This window comes from Astyanax mexicanus, chromosome 9 (assembly GCF_023375975.1).
Source record: "Astyanax mexicanus isolate ESR-SI-001 chromosome 9, AstMex3_surface, whole genome shotgun sequence".
Classification (NCBI taxonomy): Eukaryota; Metazoa; Chordata; class Actinopteri; order Characiformes; family Acestrorhamphidae; genus Astyanax; species Astyanax mexicanus.
The window spans coordinates 25175931-25191903 of record NC_064416.1 but is presented as its reverse complement, the minus strand read 5'-3'; the positions used below and the strand labels follow the sequence as shown (position 1 = coordinate 25191903).

Below are 15973 nucleotides of genomic sequence, written 5' to 3'. Positions count from 1 at the left end.
TTACAGAGGTTAGATGACAATTTAAAAATAACGAAAAATCCACTGAAATTAAGATGTATCCAAACATTTGCTTGGTACTGTATATACTTCTTTGAGTGTAGCAGTCAGTGTTTAGAAAAGGTAAAGAGGTGACAAAAGAAAGTTGCATGTTCCTGTCAGGGTCAGTAATGGGACCAGGAGGGGTTAAACATGGACCTTATCTGGGTTGTACACTACACATGGGGCCTAAATTATTAAAATGACTAGATCTTTGAGGAAATTTAAAAGGTTCTTCAATTCAAAACATGTTCTTCTAAAACCTTTTCCTGAAGCATCTTAAGGTTTTTCTCAACTGTTTCAAAATGAGAAGGCCCTAAAGGTTTCTCAAGGAACTTGTACTTTCCCAGTAAAATTTCCACTTGAGCAAACCCATGGACCACATGGAGCCCACCTGGAACCCACCCAGCCCACGTTCCACCCTTGTGAGCCCCACATGAGCATGTTGTCTAGGTTCAGTGTAAGGGTAAAGAGCAGCTGAATGAGTTCTATAAGCTTCTCTAATCAGTAATCTCGAGAGCTAGCAATTTGAATATTGTGTTGTGATAAAGCGGCATTTGCAAAGGCTGAGCAGTCAGGTTGTAAAGAAGAGTCACTTCTAGTTAAAGTCGTTTCAGAAAGGTGCCTCGTCCGCTCATACAAACATCTTCTGAGTTTTGTTATGAATAAGAGATGGAGACACTGAATAAGAAAGTGCCCTGACTGGTTTTCACGGGTGTTTACTGATCGTCTGTCAGCTGATGTCTTCAGTAAGCTGAAGTCTAAAGATGGACACGGACTAAAGCTACTATGGTTTTACAATCGATAACCAGCATAACGTCCAAATTCCTAGAAAGAGGTGAGGTTGATCTTTCATTTTCTTCTGTTTAGTCTGTTTTCATCAGGAAGGTAAAAGGAAGAACATGTTTAGTGAGTCCAATGGTTCTGTAACTGTCAGAAGTAAAGTTACATAGTAATGAATGGGGATCTTGTGTTGCTTGTTGGATTTATCTGGTCATGTTTAGGAAATGTTCTGGTTGTTAAAAAGGAATTCCACATTTTTTTATTTATTTTCTATTATTTCAGCACAAATAATAATTTAAGATATACAGAAATTCATTGAGAGTAGTTTGGTGTTAGGAACCATATGTCTGGAACTATGTGTCTCATGGCTTTTGGTCTAAAGTTACCTCACAAAATGTGTATGCAGGTTTGGCCTTTAATGTCCTTTAATGTCTATTTTAACACATTCATGATGGAGAGGTAGATGTAAGGTGTTGCAGGGCAAAGTAGTACCCAAAGGTTTAAGATTGACTGCTATTTTATTATTTCTTTACACATATTAAAAAGACACATTTTTGATGTTGTAGAAATTCTTTTTCTCTCTTTTCACATTACAGTTAGAAAAAAAATCTGCAAAAAAATCTGGAAAATGTAGAATTCTTCTTCATTTTCTTCAAATCTAGACACATACATCAATTGATGGCTATAAATGACCTGGCTCAGGTGTGAATGCCATCCTTGCAAAGTGAAATAGCATCTCAAAATACTGACTAATCTCAGAATAATTACTTAATATCTCAAAATATTGAGAAATCATCTTAAAATACTGAGAAAGTATCTCAAAACAATGAATTAAGATATCAGAAGTATTTAGTATCTCAAAACAATTATCTAAAAATAATGAGATTTGAAAGAGTATCCTAAAAAAGTGATTTATATAAATGATATTAAGATTATCATCTTAAAATAAGAAGGTAATATCTCAAAATATCTCTCATAAAAGAAGAAAGAAGATAGTATCTCAAACATAAAGAGATGTTCTGTCTCATAATGAGATGTTCTGTTTCATTTGATAGTCTGTCAAAAAGACTTATTACCTCAAAATTACTTAGTATCTCAAAATAATCCATAATATTAAAATAATAAAAAATCTTCATAAAATGTCAAGAAAGTGTCTTAATATTATCTGAAATTATCTTACAATAATGACTTAATAGCTTAACTTTTAAGAAACCTCCACAAAACTAGAAATCTCAAATGGACAGCAAAAATTGGTGATGTTTTCTTATATTTTCTATTAAGTATTAGTAGCAGATTTCCATATATACATTCATATTGCAGTAAAGTTGAGAAGTGCCCTTATCACAAAAGTGCCAGCCATGCACTCTATATTACTGTCTGTAATTTGAATAACAAGCAATAGACAATCAGTTAATCTAACAGACACCATTGACTTCTTTCTCTACAGGGCTGTAAATGGCAGGGGAACATGTCTTTCCCAGCTCCTTTAGAGAACTCATTCTGGGACATCCGTATACCTCTTTCACGGGAGGTGAAGTTCAGTATTTTAGGGATTTCTGTCACTCTTCTCTTCGTGGCCCTCTGTATTCTGTTATGGCAGCTTTGTAGATACTGCACACAGCCACCCACTCCTGATAATGATGGTAAGTTTAAACACAATTCATTTGTCAATTAAACAAAACACAATAGTCCACAATAATCCAAAACAGGGATTAACACTAGTCGTAGATGATATTTTCCTTTCAGTGGAAAATCTCTTCATAATGCTGTTTAATTCAAGACTAGGCTTAATCCCTGCCTGGAGAAAAAATTAAATAACGTAAATCTGCATTTGATTGTATATTACCACACAAACTGTTATTGCAGGATAGTAATATTTTTACATTTCGTTGCAGTTATTTCTCCAGTATTAGATGGACAGTCTTATGAAAACCTTCAAAACAACTCCCCAGCTCCCCACTACCAGGTGAGACTTGTGTCTTATTAAATGCAGCCTGAGTGACTTCTATCATTGAACATTCCTCTTTCCAGAGTAGAGCATTCATTCTACAGCAGTTCTTTTACTGTGTAAATACATAATCCTATTCTTAGGCACACAGTTAGTATGTCTCTGGCCCTTCGTGTGCATCCGCCCTCTGACTTAGATTAAACATGCAGTGTTTAGTTTGGAAGTGGGTGTTTCATAGCTTGAGGTAGAACACAGAAACTGTGTACATGATCCCTGGAGCAGTAATTTAGGTTTCATGGCACATATATCCATTCATATGACCATTCAGTCATGGTGATGCATAATGGAACATAAAAAAAGGCTGTTACTATGATCCAAAGGTTCCTGATTCAAATCCAGAATTTTGATGCTGCTTGCCACCAGTCAAGTCAAGTCAAGTAGTTTTATTGTCAATAATGCATATGTACAGGACATACAGAGAATTGAAATTACGTTACTCTCCTTCCCAAAAAATACAGCAGTACAGAAACTAGATATATAATACAAAAGAATGGGAGACACTATATGTACAATAACAAGGGTACAGTAGACATGCGTGAGACAGAAGACAACAGTGCAATAGTAATCTAGGTGAAAATAAGATATATAATATAAAGAATGGGAGACACTTTATGTACAATACAAAAATAGACGTAAGATAGAAGACAATAGTGTAATAGTAATGGGGGTGATTAAGATGGGATAACAGTTCTAGTATAAACAAAACCCATATAAAACAGTAGTACAAATATGGTAGGATAATAGCTTAAAGCTGTTCACAGTTTTATGGGGAATTAATCAGCAGCCGGACTCAGAGGGAGCACAACTGGGTCCCTCTGGTGAGTGGGTCCCTATGGTGATTTTGATCAGCACAGGCATCCGTAGCTGCCTGGCACCCTGAAACTTAAAAAACTGTTGATGCAGAATTGCTAGGCAACCAATGCAATAGGCAGCTCTTCCCAGCTCTGATACATCAGCTAACAGATGTCTGTGCTGACCAAATATCTACAGTGGCTTGCATACATATTTATACCCCTTGAACTTTTTCACCTTGTCACCTTACAACCACAAACTTTTATGTATTATGTTGAGATATTGAGGGATAGACAAACATAAAGTAGCACATCATTGTGATGTGAAAAAAAAATATACATTATACAAATGTTTACAAATTTTAATCGCCAGTGTGGCCATGGCCCTCCTGGCTGATTCTTTGTCCAGTGCTCTCCTTGCTCGATCTGTCAGTTTGGGTGAACATCCATGTCTTGGTAGGTCTGCAGTAGAATACTCTGCAGTAGCATGCAGTAGAATACTTTTTTTTTAATTTTGGATGATGGCTTAAACAGTGCAACAAAATTCGAGATTCAAACCAGCGACCCATGAATCATTGTGAGAGTGTCTTTTTAGAGAACCATCTAAACAAGCCTGATGCATTTTGTGAAAAAATAACATAAGGTATGTTTTAAAAAAAGAAAAAGTGTGCAGAATTATACTCGAGTATAATTGCATGCTGCTGTACAAAGCCATGAACTACATAAATAAGTTCAACAGATATATTCCCTAATAACCGGTCTGGTTGAGACAAGTCTGACTATTTAGTTTGCGCAAAACTAACCAATACAAATATAGAAGTACAGTACAAGCTTCCAGCTAAAACTTCAGACATCAGTGGGGTCTTGTTTGATTAAGTCAATGTGAGATAAGAGGAGATTTACATTTAAGGTTCTTTATTTCCATGTTATGTCTTAGTTGGAGTGCCGCCATGATGAGGCGGAGCGGATGAGCCGTTGTCTGTCCCGCAGCTCTGACCTGGCGAGCAGCATGGACAGTCTGGGGGAGCTGGATGAGGAGCGTGTTCAGGGAACGCTGCGCTTCTCGCTCTTCTATGATCAGCTTCAGTCACGTCTGGTAGTGACAGTGCTGGAGGCCAGAGGCCTGGCGATGCGGGAGTTCAGCCGCAGTGCTGACCCTTTCGTTCGCCTGCGTCTGCTGTGGGCCTCCAAGGAGGATGATGAGCAGCGACTGAGCTGCGTGCTGCAGGAGTGGCAGACTCGGCTAGTGAAGGACAGCTGTAATCCTATGTTTGGGGATCAGTTCTCCTGCATACTACCCGAGGAGGACGTGTCCAGGGTCACTGTCCGCATGGAGGTGAGGGTTTTGCTGGGGGTCATAATATCAGATTATTGGTTATAGTTGAAATCAGGGTTACTAATCAAGTTCTCTAACTAGTCCCAAATTATGCCCCAAACTGTATAGTTCTCCTTTAAGGTCACACTTATGTGACATCAGCAGTGTATGCACCTATAGCAAACTTTAACAAACCAACTAATGTATCTTTGTTGAAGCAGAACAATTAATGTCAGATTTGTATTATTATCAATTTGCGTTTTAGGATTTATATCTCTAAATAATTGTTTTAAATTTCTAACTTTCTACTCTGCAACAATGCTCACAGTTTAGACAGAATCCACATGCTCTGATTGGTCATGGCTGCTCTTAAAAAGGAATTTGGTTGTTAAACCTGTCCGCTGCTAACAGTGTTGAGCTACAGACAGACAAACTGATCTGTTTTAAATAGGTTGTGTTCCCTCACAGGATCTATTCAAACAACTAGTGTAAACTGTGTGTTCTGCGTGAACTCATTACACATTCACAAATAATTTTCCTGCCTCAAACATAAATGACAAGTTCATCTTAAAAAATATTTCTTAATTCACATTTTGGTCTTTAAGTTGTTTTTATGCCATATAGATGTATTGGTTTTCCTGTTCATAGCATGTAAACTATAACTCAACAGTTGAACGCCAATCGGCTTCTTTTTTAATCATTATTTCATTATTACACATTATGGATCTATGTGTAGTATTTCTACAATAGTAATAATAATTACTATTGTCCTAATAATTGTTCACTTTCAGGTCAGAGATTTTGATAAGTTCTCCAGACATGGAATCCTTGGGGAAGTCCGTGCTCCTCTCAACAGTCTAAACATCATGTACCCCTTGGAAATGATGGATGACTTACAACATCCAAAGAAAGTGAGTTGTTTTGCTTGGAAAAAAGAATAAGAGCAAGAAAAAGAAAATGTAGGATGTGATAAAGCTGCAACACAGTAGATCATTTGTAAAGTATGCAAAGAATTTTAGCCCACATATCTCTACATTTATTTGTAGGATGCTGTTGGAGAGGTCCTTCTCTCTCTGAAATACATGCCGACATCTCAGAGGCTGGAGGTTGGAATTCTAAAGGCCAGGACCATTTTCAGGTCCAGTAAGGCAGAGAGAGGTAAGCTATTTCTGATTAAACAACTTTTCTCTCAGCTTTTCTAACACAAAGGCATTAATACAGATTCTAGAAAAGCAGTTAAATCAGGATTTCTTTGGTGCATAGACCATAGATTCCATAGAGTCTATAGATTTTATAGCAGTCACTTACTTTAGCATACAACTCTACATCATAAAACCTTCAGAATAGGTTATTTTATATAATAGATATTCTAAGAAAATAAATATTTATATTCTTCAAATAAATGAGCAATTCTCAATAATGACTGAACTGATCCAGTTGTTCAGTTGTTATTCACCGTTTTTTTTTATTTGCAGATGTGCATACATATTAAATAACAGCACCATTTATAGCTATCAAACATAAAAAATGAAAAGCAAGCAGCTCCATTAAAAAGCTTTTTTATTTAACATGGTATAAAATAACTTATATATATATATTTCAGTGCAAAATATATAAATCACTGGCACACTCTGGCCATAAAAGAGCTTTTTTTACAGGTTTCTTAATAGAATCCCTTTGGCAGGTTCTATATGTAAAGATGTACAATCTCAATTATCCTATTTGGACAATTGCGTTAAACCAGTAATTTGATTAATCAACTTATTTGATTAATCCAAGCACTACTTCTGGACAATAGCCATGAACCTACACAGTCCATTACACTTAATAAGGCTTATCCAGCTGTAACCCAGGATTCAGGGTGCTGAATTAGTTCATGGGCAACCAGTCACACAACACTGTGGTGTCTTTTGGTGTCTCTGTTTTGCAGTGCTCTACGCCAGAACCAGTGTCCTGTGCAACCAGTGCAAAATTCGACATCAGAGGACACCAGAGAAGGTTCGGTGGGATGTGACAGTCTTCAACGAGGTCATGATCTTTGTGCTGCCAGACACACAGATCAGAGAGTGCTCCATCACGGTGTCCATCTATGAGATGCGTCCTGGGAAGAAGTCCTCCAAGCGCCTGATTGGTCAGGTCACTTTAGGGAAGAGCAGAAACATAGAGGATGAACATTGGAAGCTCATGATGAGGTCACTTCGACAGCCAGTGGCCAAATGGCATTTACTCTTCTTATAAAGACAACTTATCCAGGCTGAAGGATCATAAACCAAGCGTTAAAGGGTTTAAATTCAGGTGCTGGAAGCCCTTAAGCCAACACAATGTGGGGACACTTATTTCAGCATACCAGCCAAATACCAGATTTGGACCAGTTCTTCTGCACCTGAGATGGATCTCCCGGCTGTAAATGACTACGCACTCAAAACATGATGAACAATATTTTTGTTATTGTGCAATAAAATTAATATGGTGATAATTCAGCACATTCACATTGCTAATGCATTTGTTAGCAGTCAAGGCAAAAGAGTGTTCTTTTTCTGTATGTAGGGATTGATGAATGTGAGAAGATGGGAGGCACTGTGGAAACACATGACTGACTTTTATACAGCTCTGATCCACATGATATTGAGCAAATAATGATTTCAGGCTTCCATTTTAGTGCTCTTTGCATTTTCCAAGATACAGTCTGGATCCACAAGATGGCACACTAGCCACACATTTTTTTCCACACTGGATTTAACGCCACATACATTTGAAGCTGGAGAGACATACACACAAATTGTACTGTTGCTTACACCATAAGTAAATACTTAAAGCATTTTTAAAAGATTTTTTCTTTTAAATTCTTTTAAAAAGCAGTAGTATTCCTGAATGGAGAGGAAACACACTATTCCAATTAATGCCATCAAAGTGTTCCTGTGACCCCTGCAATGCCAAATATATACTTTATTAAAAGAAAGTAGTCAGGTGAATGGGGCTGCTAATAATGCTGGATATATTCTAGTGGCAAACCTAGGCCCAATATTATTTCCCCTACCCCTTGTTTTCGAGTGTAACCCTTCACCTTGGAACAGAGTTAAATTTTCTTCCTAAGAATTGGGACAATACTTCTTCGGAGAGCTACAGTTCAGCAACCAAACTTTTGGTTAATTTGTAAACTTTATAAAATAGTGGTAAAATAGTGGTTATCATAACTTTTAACAAAGAAAATCCTCAAAACTGAGGGTTACTGTTGTCGCCACTAACTTGCCAGAGATTCTCGTACCCCTCTGTTTTGAGTGTGCCTCTGAAAAGTCTCTGTTTGAAGGATCATGTAGCCCTAACACTTAACTTCCCTTCCCTACCCCTTCAGCCTAACCAGAATCAGGACATCCTACCCCTTGGCATGCACATGCAAAATGTATGCATTAATAAATGGTCAGTTCTAGAGAAACTTGTCCATTCAGATTTTTATGACAGTGTTGTTATATTTATGATATGATTTTGAGCTTAAACATGAAACATAAAATGTGAGTAGTCCCCTTTAAAATAAGTTCTACAGAATAAGGTATAATGTCATTTCCCCATGTTTACTTTACACTGTTTAAATTTAAGTCTCATTTAAATTAAATGTTACTGTCCTTTAATGTTGTTCAATTTAATTTATTTATAAACCTAATCTTTTCCCAATGCTATATAAGACACTGGCAACAGTCAAGCAAGAAATAGAAAATGTCAAACCACTGTTTACCCAAAGCCATACATTTCCACACAAATAATGTGTTCATGCATTTCTTTAACACTGATTGTTTTAAATGTTTCAGACAGCAGAGGGCTCCGCTGCACAGTGTTGGAACTTAATGGTAATTCCTAGGTGTGGCAAGGAGACCTTCAGTCTGAGCCACCTAGTTGTAACATCCTTGTTTGATCTAAAGTTGTGGCTCTTAAGAATAAACTCAGGGGAAATAAATAACTGATAAAGACTGACCCATATCGGAAAATAGCAAGGCTGACCAGATATGGAGAAGGCCGTTCCCACGTCTCCAACTTCATAGGCCTCTTAAGGACACCATATAGAGGAGAGCTGCAGAATGCCAATGGTTTGGGCATTTTCTTACTTGGAATGATGTACAGTATGAGGTGGTGACCCATCCAACAGGATTATGTGGGACTAGTGGAACATTGGTTCCAAGTGAGCAAGAGTTCTTAGTTCTGAGGGTTATACGTGTGTTGTTCCTGGGACCATATAGGGCTCTCGAATGGGCTCTCCCCATTGTTATAGCCCACTTTCATCTCAAATGGGGGCCATCTAAGCCCCATGCGTGTAAAGTGTACAACTCTATGGGGCTCATGTTTAACCCCTTCTGTTTCCCGATTCCTTACATCCATATGTGGGCAAACATGGAACCCTTGGGCAAAATTTCCCTGGTCCCTGTTGGACCCTTGATACAAGCCCCACATGGGTGTGTTGACTGGGAAATGATTTATTCTATGCATATTAAAAGCCAACTGTCGAAATGGCCTTCTTAGGATATTTTTAATCTTGTAGAAATATAGAAAAACAGCTGACCTAGTTTAAGACCATCTTATAAGGTCATCTTATAATGATTTCAAATATTTGGTCTTATTGCCTTTTTTCCTTTTTCCATTTTGCTTCATACCTTTGCTTTGCTCATAACAGTGCAGTATAGTATTATACAAGGCTGTGGCAATCATTCTGTTTGTTTCTGCTGATACGTAACCAGGCTGGCTCTCTCTGGTGTCGCTGGCAAGGAAAGAGATTCTTGCACTGGCCTAAAAAAAACATTGATTGCATGACCACTGTCCTGGGCACAGGCTAAGCCTGTTATTGTGCCATGTTGAGTTTTGAGTGGAAAATTACAATTCGCTGTGCGTAGTCCAGGGGTTGGGTGTGTCTTGAATACCTTCTTATCAGATTAACTTCAGCATGTCACTTGTTCGGCAGCCATGCACCTTATTTGGGTACACTTCCCATATTGATCTTACCTATATTACCCTGTAAATAAAGTAGATCTAAAGTGTTGCCATTTCAGTGCTTATGTTCATACCTTTGGTGTACAGGGTGCCTTCCAATCCAATGACTTTAAAAAATACTTTTTACGTTTTTATGTAATTTTGTGTTGCCTGTCTAGTCCTTATAGGCAAGTCTGTTCACTTGGGGGCCATTATGTCAAAATCAGCCAGCAGTTTTCTCCAGTCATAAGATTCCCAGTTTCCCATCTCTTTAAATTGTCTGGGATTAAAACGCTATCACTTGAGTTGTTTATTTTAAACTAAAAGAGGACAAAATATTGTAATAAATGACATTAATTGAGACCAAAGTGTGTTTTCTCTGGCCAAGCTGCACCTCATGATTTGCTGATTATTGAGGAACACTAAGGCTGCTGATGATACTGATACAAGAGCTACTGAACACATGGAGATATCAGAACAGCAGAGTCCTTGTTTGCTTATTAATGCACAGTTAAACCAAAGTAGCCCAGGATTAGGAACTGATGAGTGGCGGAGTGACATTTTTCTTACTGACTGTCACTTTAATGAATAAAATCTGTCCAAATCCTTGTAAACACAGCATGTCTGATGTCTGATGTCATGACAGATATCATAATGAGCAATAAAAGAACTCTCATTCATCATTCACCAATGTTGAAATTTATTATATTCCCTTTGTTCTCATATGGTGCATACTTAAAAAAACAGACTGAAGACTACAGAAAAAAACACATATAATATAGTAAAAATATTATATCATATAAATAAATATAATAAAAAATATATTTAATAAAATATGTTGATCATAAAAGAGAGAAAGAAAGAAAGAAAACGAGGGTGTGTCTGGGGCATACGAGAGAAAAGAGAGAGTGAGAAAAATGTAGATGTGAAGTCAAGGTGAAGTAAAATAAAGTAAAGCAGTCAGAAGCAGGGGGAGCATTATCATTTACAGATTACTCAAATCGGCTGTTGTGTACAGATGAGGTAAAAATGGGGGGTGCGGTGCTGGGTGCTTGATTCAATTTTATTATACGGCAAAATAGTGGCCTAAGAGAACTTTTTAAAATGTTTTTTAGATTTACCACCATTTTATCATCATCAACATTATATATTCATCATTGTCAAAATACTGTGCTTTTTGGCCCTCAAGATCTTAAAACAACGACTATGCAGAAATCATATTTTCTCAGCATAATTACCTTGTTTTCACATGCATGCATTTGACCCTCCTGTCATGGCAAGCTGCTCGACAAGGTGGACTGTTTTAGTGAAACCTGGGATTTAATGAAAACATGGTTAACCTAGATTGACCAAGACATTTAGAACTGTTCATGGTGACTTTATTCTGTTTTAAAAATATTGTTTTATTTTTTACGTTTATTTTAATTACTGTGGACACCTTAGGTAAATGTGGAGACAATAAAAGAAATATTAAGTAAAATGAATATTATTAATTGCTGAACAGGAAGCATGTGTCTTTAGTTCCTTTAAAATACAACATTTGTGATCTGACTGATCTCAAAGGGTACTTTCTTAAAAGGGGAGTTTATCCTATGCTGACAGCAAGGGCAGGGAATTTTCAGGTAAATTTAAACAGCCTGATATTCATATTCTTATTACACCCCTCCACCCCACATTAAAGAAGCTGTGTAAAATATACAAGATACGCTGATATTTGTAATAATGTGTTCATTCATGAGCGAATCCTGAAATAGGTATTGTTACACTGTGTTTAAGTTAGTACCTATTTCTACAAAACATAATTTTACATCAAAACACTCTGAACGACTTTGTTTGCATTTCTAAAATTCAGTAATGTGGTGGTTTTAATAGTGGTTGATACTCCTTGGGAAGTCCAGTACTTTTAAAGACTTGTATCTACTGTATTTCTGATTGTTATGCAGAATAGAAGCAAATGCCTCTTTTAATTAGTAGGATGGTAGTTGCTTAGGACAGCTTGGCTCCAAAATGCGTAGAGGCTCCTCTGGCCGGAACCAATCAAACTCAAGCTATTACTCTAAAAGCTCTTCAGACTGCAGACCCAGGAACAACAGAGGCTGAAACACTGGCTTATATAACACCAATATCTCATCCAGACAGGACACTGCGGCGTGACATCACTAGGAAGGAGACAGCGAAAATCCTTAAATGTGCTAGACAAGTGCATTTACTTTATTCCCTTTTTAAACTTTTATTTTAATATTTATTACATGATGATTTTTAAATAACAGTTTTAAGTTTGTTACAAAATCAGGGGGTAGATTTATACAGGTGAAAGAAAAACATCTTAGATGCCTAGTACTTTCTTAATTTTATATATAGAAAAAAGATTAACTATTCACTGCACAGCTTTAACTGATTAATAAAAAAATTTAAATGTGGTTCATGATAATGTGGAAACCTCTTAAAAATATTTTAAAAAGGGAAATTCAATTGAAAAGTCAATAGAAAAGTCCAAACAAAAAGTATATGTCTAGTTCATGAGTTTTTAAACTGCAGAATGCCAGAATCCTCATAAAAACTGCTTTTTTGCGTTTTAAGAAGAAATTTCTTCTTAAGGACAGTTGGTGAACGAGGACCGTTCTTTCAAATATCTTGATGTTTATTAAAATAGTAAATTTTTCTTAGGAAAGCTTTTGTGAATTCAGCCCCTTCTGTAATCTAATCCAGCTGTGTCTGCTAAAATGAGCCCAAGGCTAAAACTGAATGTTGGATTGGTGCCATCTCTTGATGTATAGCTTATGGTTATGTAATATGACTTTGATGTGTTGACAGGAATGTATGGGATGTTTTACTGTGATGTTATTTCTTAACAGCTTGGGACATGATGTGCTGGTCTGAGTTGTTATTCTATGTAACTGACGGTAACATAGAATAACATAAGGATATAATGCAAAGCGCTGCTGAAGGTGGAGGAAAGAGATATACAAAAGCAAAACATAAAAAAGGACAGATCACTCTTCCTCTCTGTGGTGATGAGAGTTGCTGTGAAGCCTTGGGGTTGACCAGATGATGTTCAGAATCCTCCCTGTTTCCTGACCACCTGTGTGATCTATGTGTGTGTGTTTGTGTGTGTGTGTGTGTGGTTGAGAGAGAAAGAGAGAGTGTGTGTTTGAATCCTTAAAGTGATTTAGCTGTGCTGAAATCCTTCCAGATCTTCCCTTTTGGCACCCTTTAGTTGACGGATCTGCCAGAACACCTCCCCCTCCTCCATCAAACACAAAATGAAAAAACTTCTCTGGCCACAGCGGCTCCCTGGCAGCCGTCTCTCTCTCTCTGGCAGCGTTCTAGATATCTAGCTCACGCTGCTGCAACATTGTACTTGCAATATCCTCTAAGTGTCTCTTCTGAACTAAAGTTATGGCTTTAATTATATCACCTGCTATTCATCACTGGACGGTGGCGGAGCAGGACTGCAGTAAGAGGAATAAAAGGAACTGTGCTATAAACCAGAGCGATTAGAGCAGAAGGCTGTTGCTGCCCAGGCTTAGTTTCAGCCACCATTAATAGTTTCTCACAAACGCAATGACATCACTATTGCTACGTTCACATCACCAGAACAAAGTTGCTTAAATCAGGTGTTTTACCATAATTGTGATACATGGGTTTCTGTGATATCAAGGTTGAAGCCAGCAACAAACCATTTGATATTTTCTTGAATTCTCTGCACTTTTGTAACTCTGTTTTTAATGAGTTGCTGTTCACACAAAATCGCATTAAAATACGTATTAATTTACCAGAGCATAAAGAGTGAAAAACCTTAATAGGGCAAAATTGTATTTGGGATGACAGTCTGAACATTGCCTTTCATCATGTGTATGTGGTTCTAGATTGGATTTGTATCCAATTTGTAGGCAGATTAGTAGAATGAAAATGATCAAATTTAAGTGTCCTTTATGACTTTACACAAAATAGGGCTTTCATCATCATCCAGCAATGCTGGAATAACACAATGCATGAACGTATCAATCTGCCCATGTGTGCATTTCTGGGACAGAGTTATTTACATTACAGATAGATACAGGAACTGTATACAGAATCTGTCATGACAGACAAAATATCCCTCTCTTGGATTAGCTTCCGAAATAATTAGATACAAAAAGGTCTAATAAAACCAAAGAAAAACCAAGAAACGCACCTTAACATCATGAAAAGTACAGTACATACCATTGATATAAACTAGATATAAACTAGGTCATTCAGAGTGCATTTTGATATGAAACCAAACCCACCAGTGAACATTTTGAGCTGGAGTTTGTGATGTAGAATAATGGCAAAGCGTGTTTTTTGGGATCTGCTGGACCTTATATCACCCTGCATGTATCTCTCCTGTAAATGCATTTGGGATAGAATCATTTTGAGAATATATATACAAAATACATAAAAATGATTTTTATTTTTTTTTGTTTTAGTCTCCCAAACTTGATCCATTAGTAGTCATGATTAGTTTATTAGCACCACAAATATCTACTATTACTAACCTTTTTTATCTATTTCTTGCAGTCATAATCCTGCCTTACATTTACATATTTAACTACAGAGCTTTTATATCTTAACTCTTAATAGATTATTAAAATCATTTAAACACACACAGGTGATTTCTGGTTAATTACATTTAATATTTTAAGGATTTTAAGCAATGTATAGCTACATAATACATGTATGAAGGGTGTAAGTGTATTGACATGTATATGTATGATGTATAAGACGTATTGTTTGGAACAGCCCTCTATCTATTACATCCAAATACATTGTGCGAATACATTCATACATATAGGAAGCGATCACATGCATTGAAAGCAACCATATGTAACATTTTCCCTTTTAACATAGATTAAATCGAGTAATAGTTGTCTCTGTTGTTGCAGCTCAGGGCATGGGACACCAGCACTATTAAACTTTGGTGGAGCTGAATGAGAGATTTAGTAAAAAAAAGTGAACTAGAGCAGTTTAACACAGGCTCAAAGCTTGATTTCTATTAAAGATAGAGCTCCAGGGGGGTGAAATAAAACATAAAAAAACCTTTTAAAAGATATGAGGAATATACTATTCTGCTAATGACCTTTACTCTACATTGTACTCATTTCCTGTTTACTTGCTAACTTGGTCTGGAATTCTGTTTTAAAAGCCGTTTTCTGTAGTAAAAACCCTGAATGAGTTGCTTTAAATAGGTTGATAAAGACATAAACTTAATGAGGTTTCTCAGCCACTCTGCACGTGTTCAGCTGTGCACGAGTAACCAAGCTACTTATCTGAGAGATCTGGAGTGGCCAGGCCTGTAAGCTGGGATATGAGAAGATTAATCAGTAATGGGAATAGCACTAAATGACAGGACATTAGTGAATTACTCAATACCACACAGCAGGCAAACACAATGTTAAAATGCTGCAGTGTGTTACACTGTACCTCGCCACCATTCTTTCCATTAATCCACAGAGATGATTAAATACCTTTTATGGGAAATATCTGTCTGATATCAGCTAGTGTCTCCAAACACTATCTTTATCAGTGTTTATTACTCCTACTCACTATTTGTGTAGTGATAATACTAATCGGTCACGCTGATCACATAATGACTGACTGCGTGATGAAACAACACTGAATGGTAATGTTTTTTTAAACACTTGCAAATAACGTTACTCACCTGTATTACTTTCATTTGGCAAGTAGCTCAAATGGATTAAAAGTATTAACTAAGAATTTGGAAACCAGCCAAACACTGAACAGGTCTTATGTGCTCTGTCTTAGCTCAATACAATGTGTAACAACCTCAATTACATTTTTTAATTTTCCTTTTTTTATCATTAACAGAGTTTTCCACAGAATGGTAAGAGCAGATGTGTGAACGTTTGGGAGGATGTGTTAAATTTAGCCTCTTCAACCACGGACGCAGCTCTTCTTTACTGGAAGGCAGTGGATTTATTTAGCTCTTTTTGTGTATTGGGTGTAGATTGCTGTAAATAAGACTAAATAGCCTGTATATAAGAATGCATATAAAGTAAAACATATTTTAAATCTTTACTCACTACAATTATAAAAATGTTACGG

At 36.8% G+C, this 15973-nt stretch overlaps 1 protein-coding gene across 1 annotated transcript; it reads left to right on the top strand.

Moving 5' to 3' along the window:
* The first annotated feature begins 97 nt into the window (after positions 1-97).
* Positions 98-10521, top strand: syt19 (synaptotagmin XIX). The gene is made up of 7 exons (XM_007256255.4): positions 98-874; positions 2267-2462; positions 2715-2785; positions 4556-4954; positions 5725-5844; positions 5980-6091; positions 6864-10521. Exons 2-7 carry the CDS (start codon positions 2288-2290, stop codon positions 7169-7171), a joined length of 1185 nt encoding a protein of 394 aa, XP_007256317.3. The 5' UTR covers positions 98-874; positions 2267-2287; the 3' UTR covers positions 7172-10521.
* The last annotated feature ends 5452 nt before the right edge of the window (positions 10522-15973 follow it).

Bases quoted from the DNA above. Each gene is read 5' to 3' on its own strand.
- syt19 (XM_007256255.4), top strand. From the start codon at position 2,288: ATGTCTTTCCCAGCTCCTTTAGAGAACTCATTCTGGGACATCCGTATA. The intron at 2,463-2,714 runs GTAAGTTTAAAC...ATTTCGTTGCAG, and splicing joins ACCCACTCCTGATAATGATG to TTATTTCTCCAGTATTAGAT. The intron at 6,092-6,863 runs GTAAGCTATTTC...TCTGTTTTGCAG, and splicing joins GTCCAGTAAGGCAGAGAGAG to TGCTCTACGCCAGAACCAGT.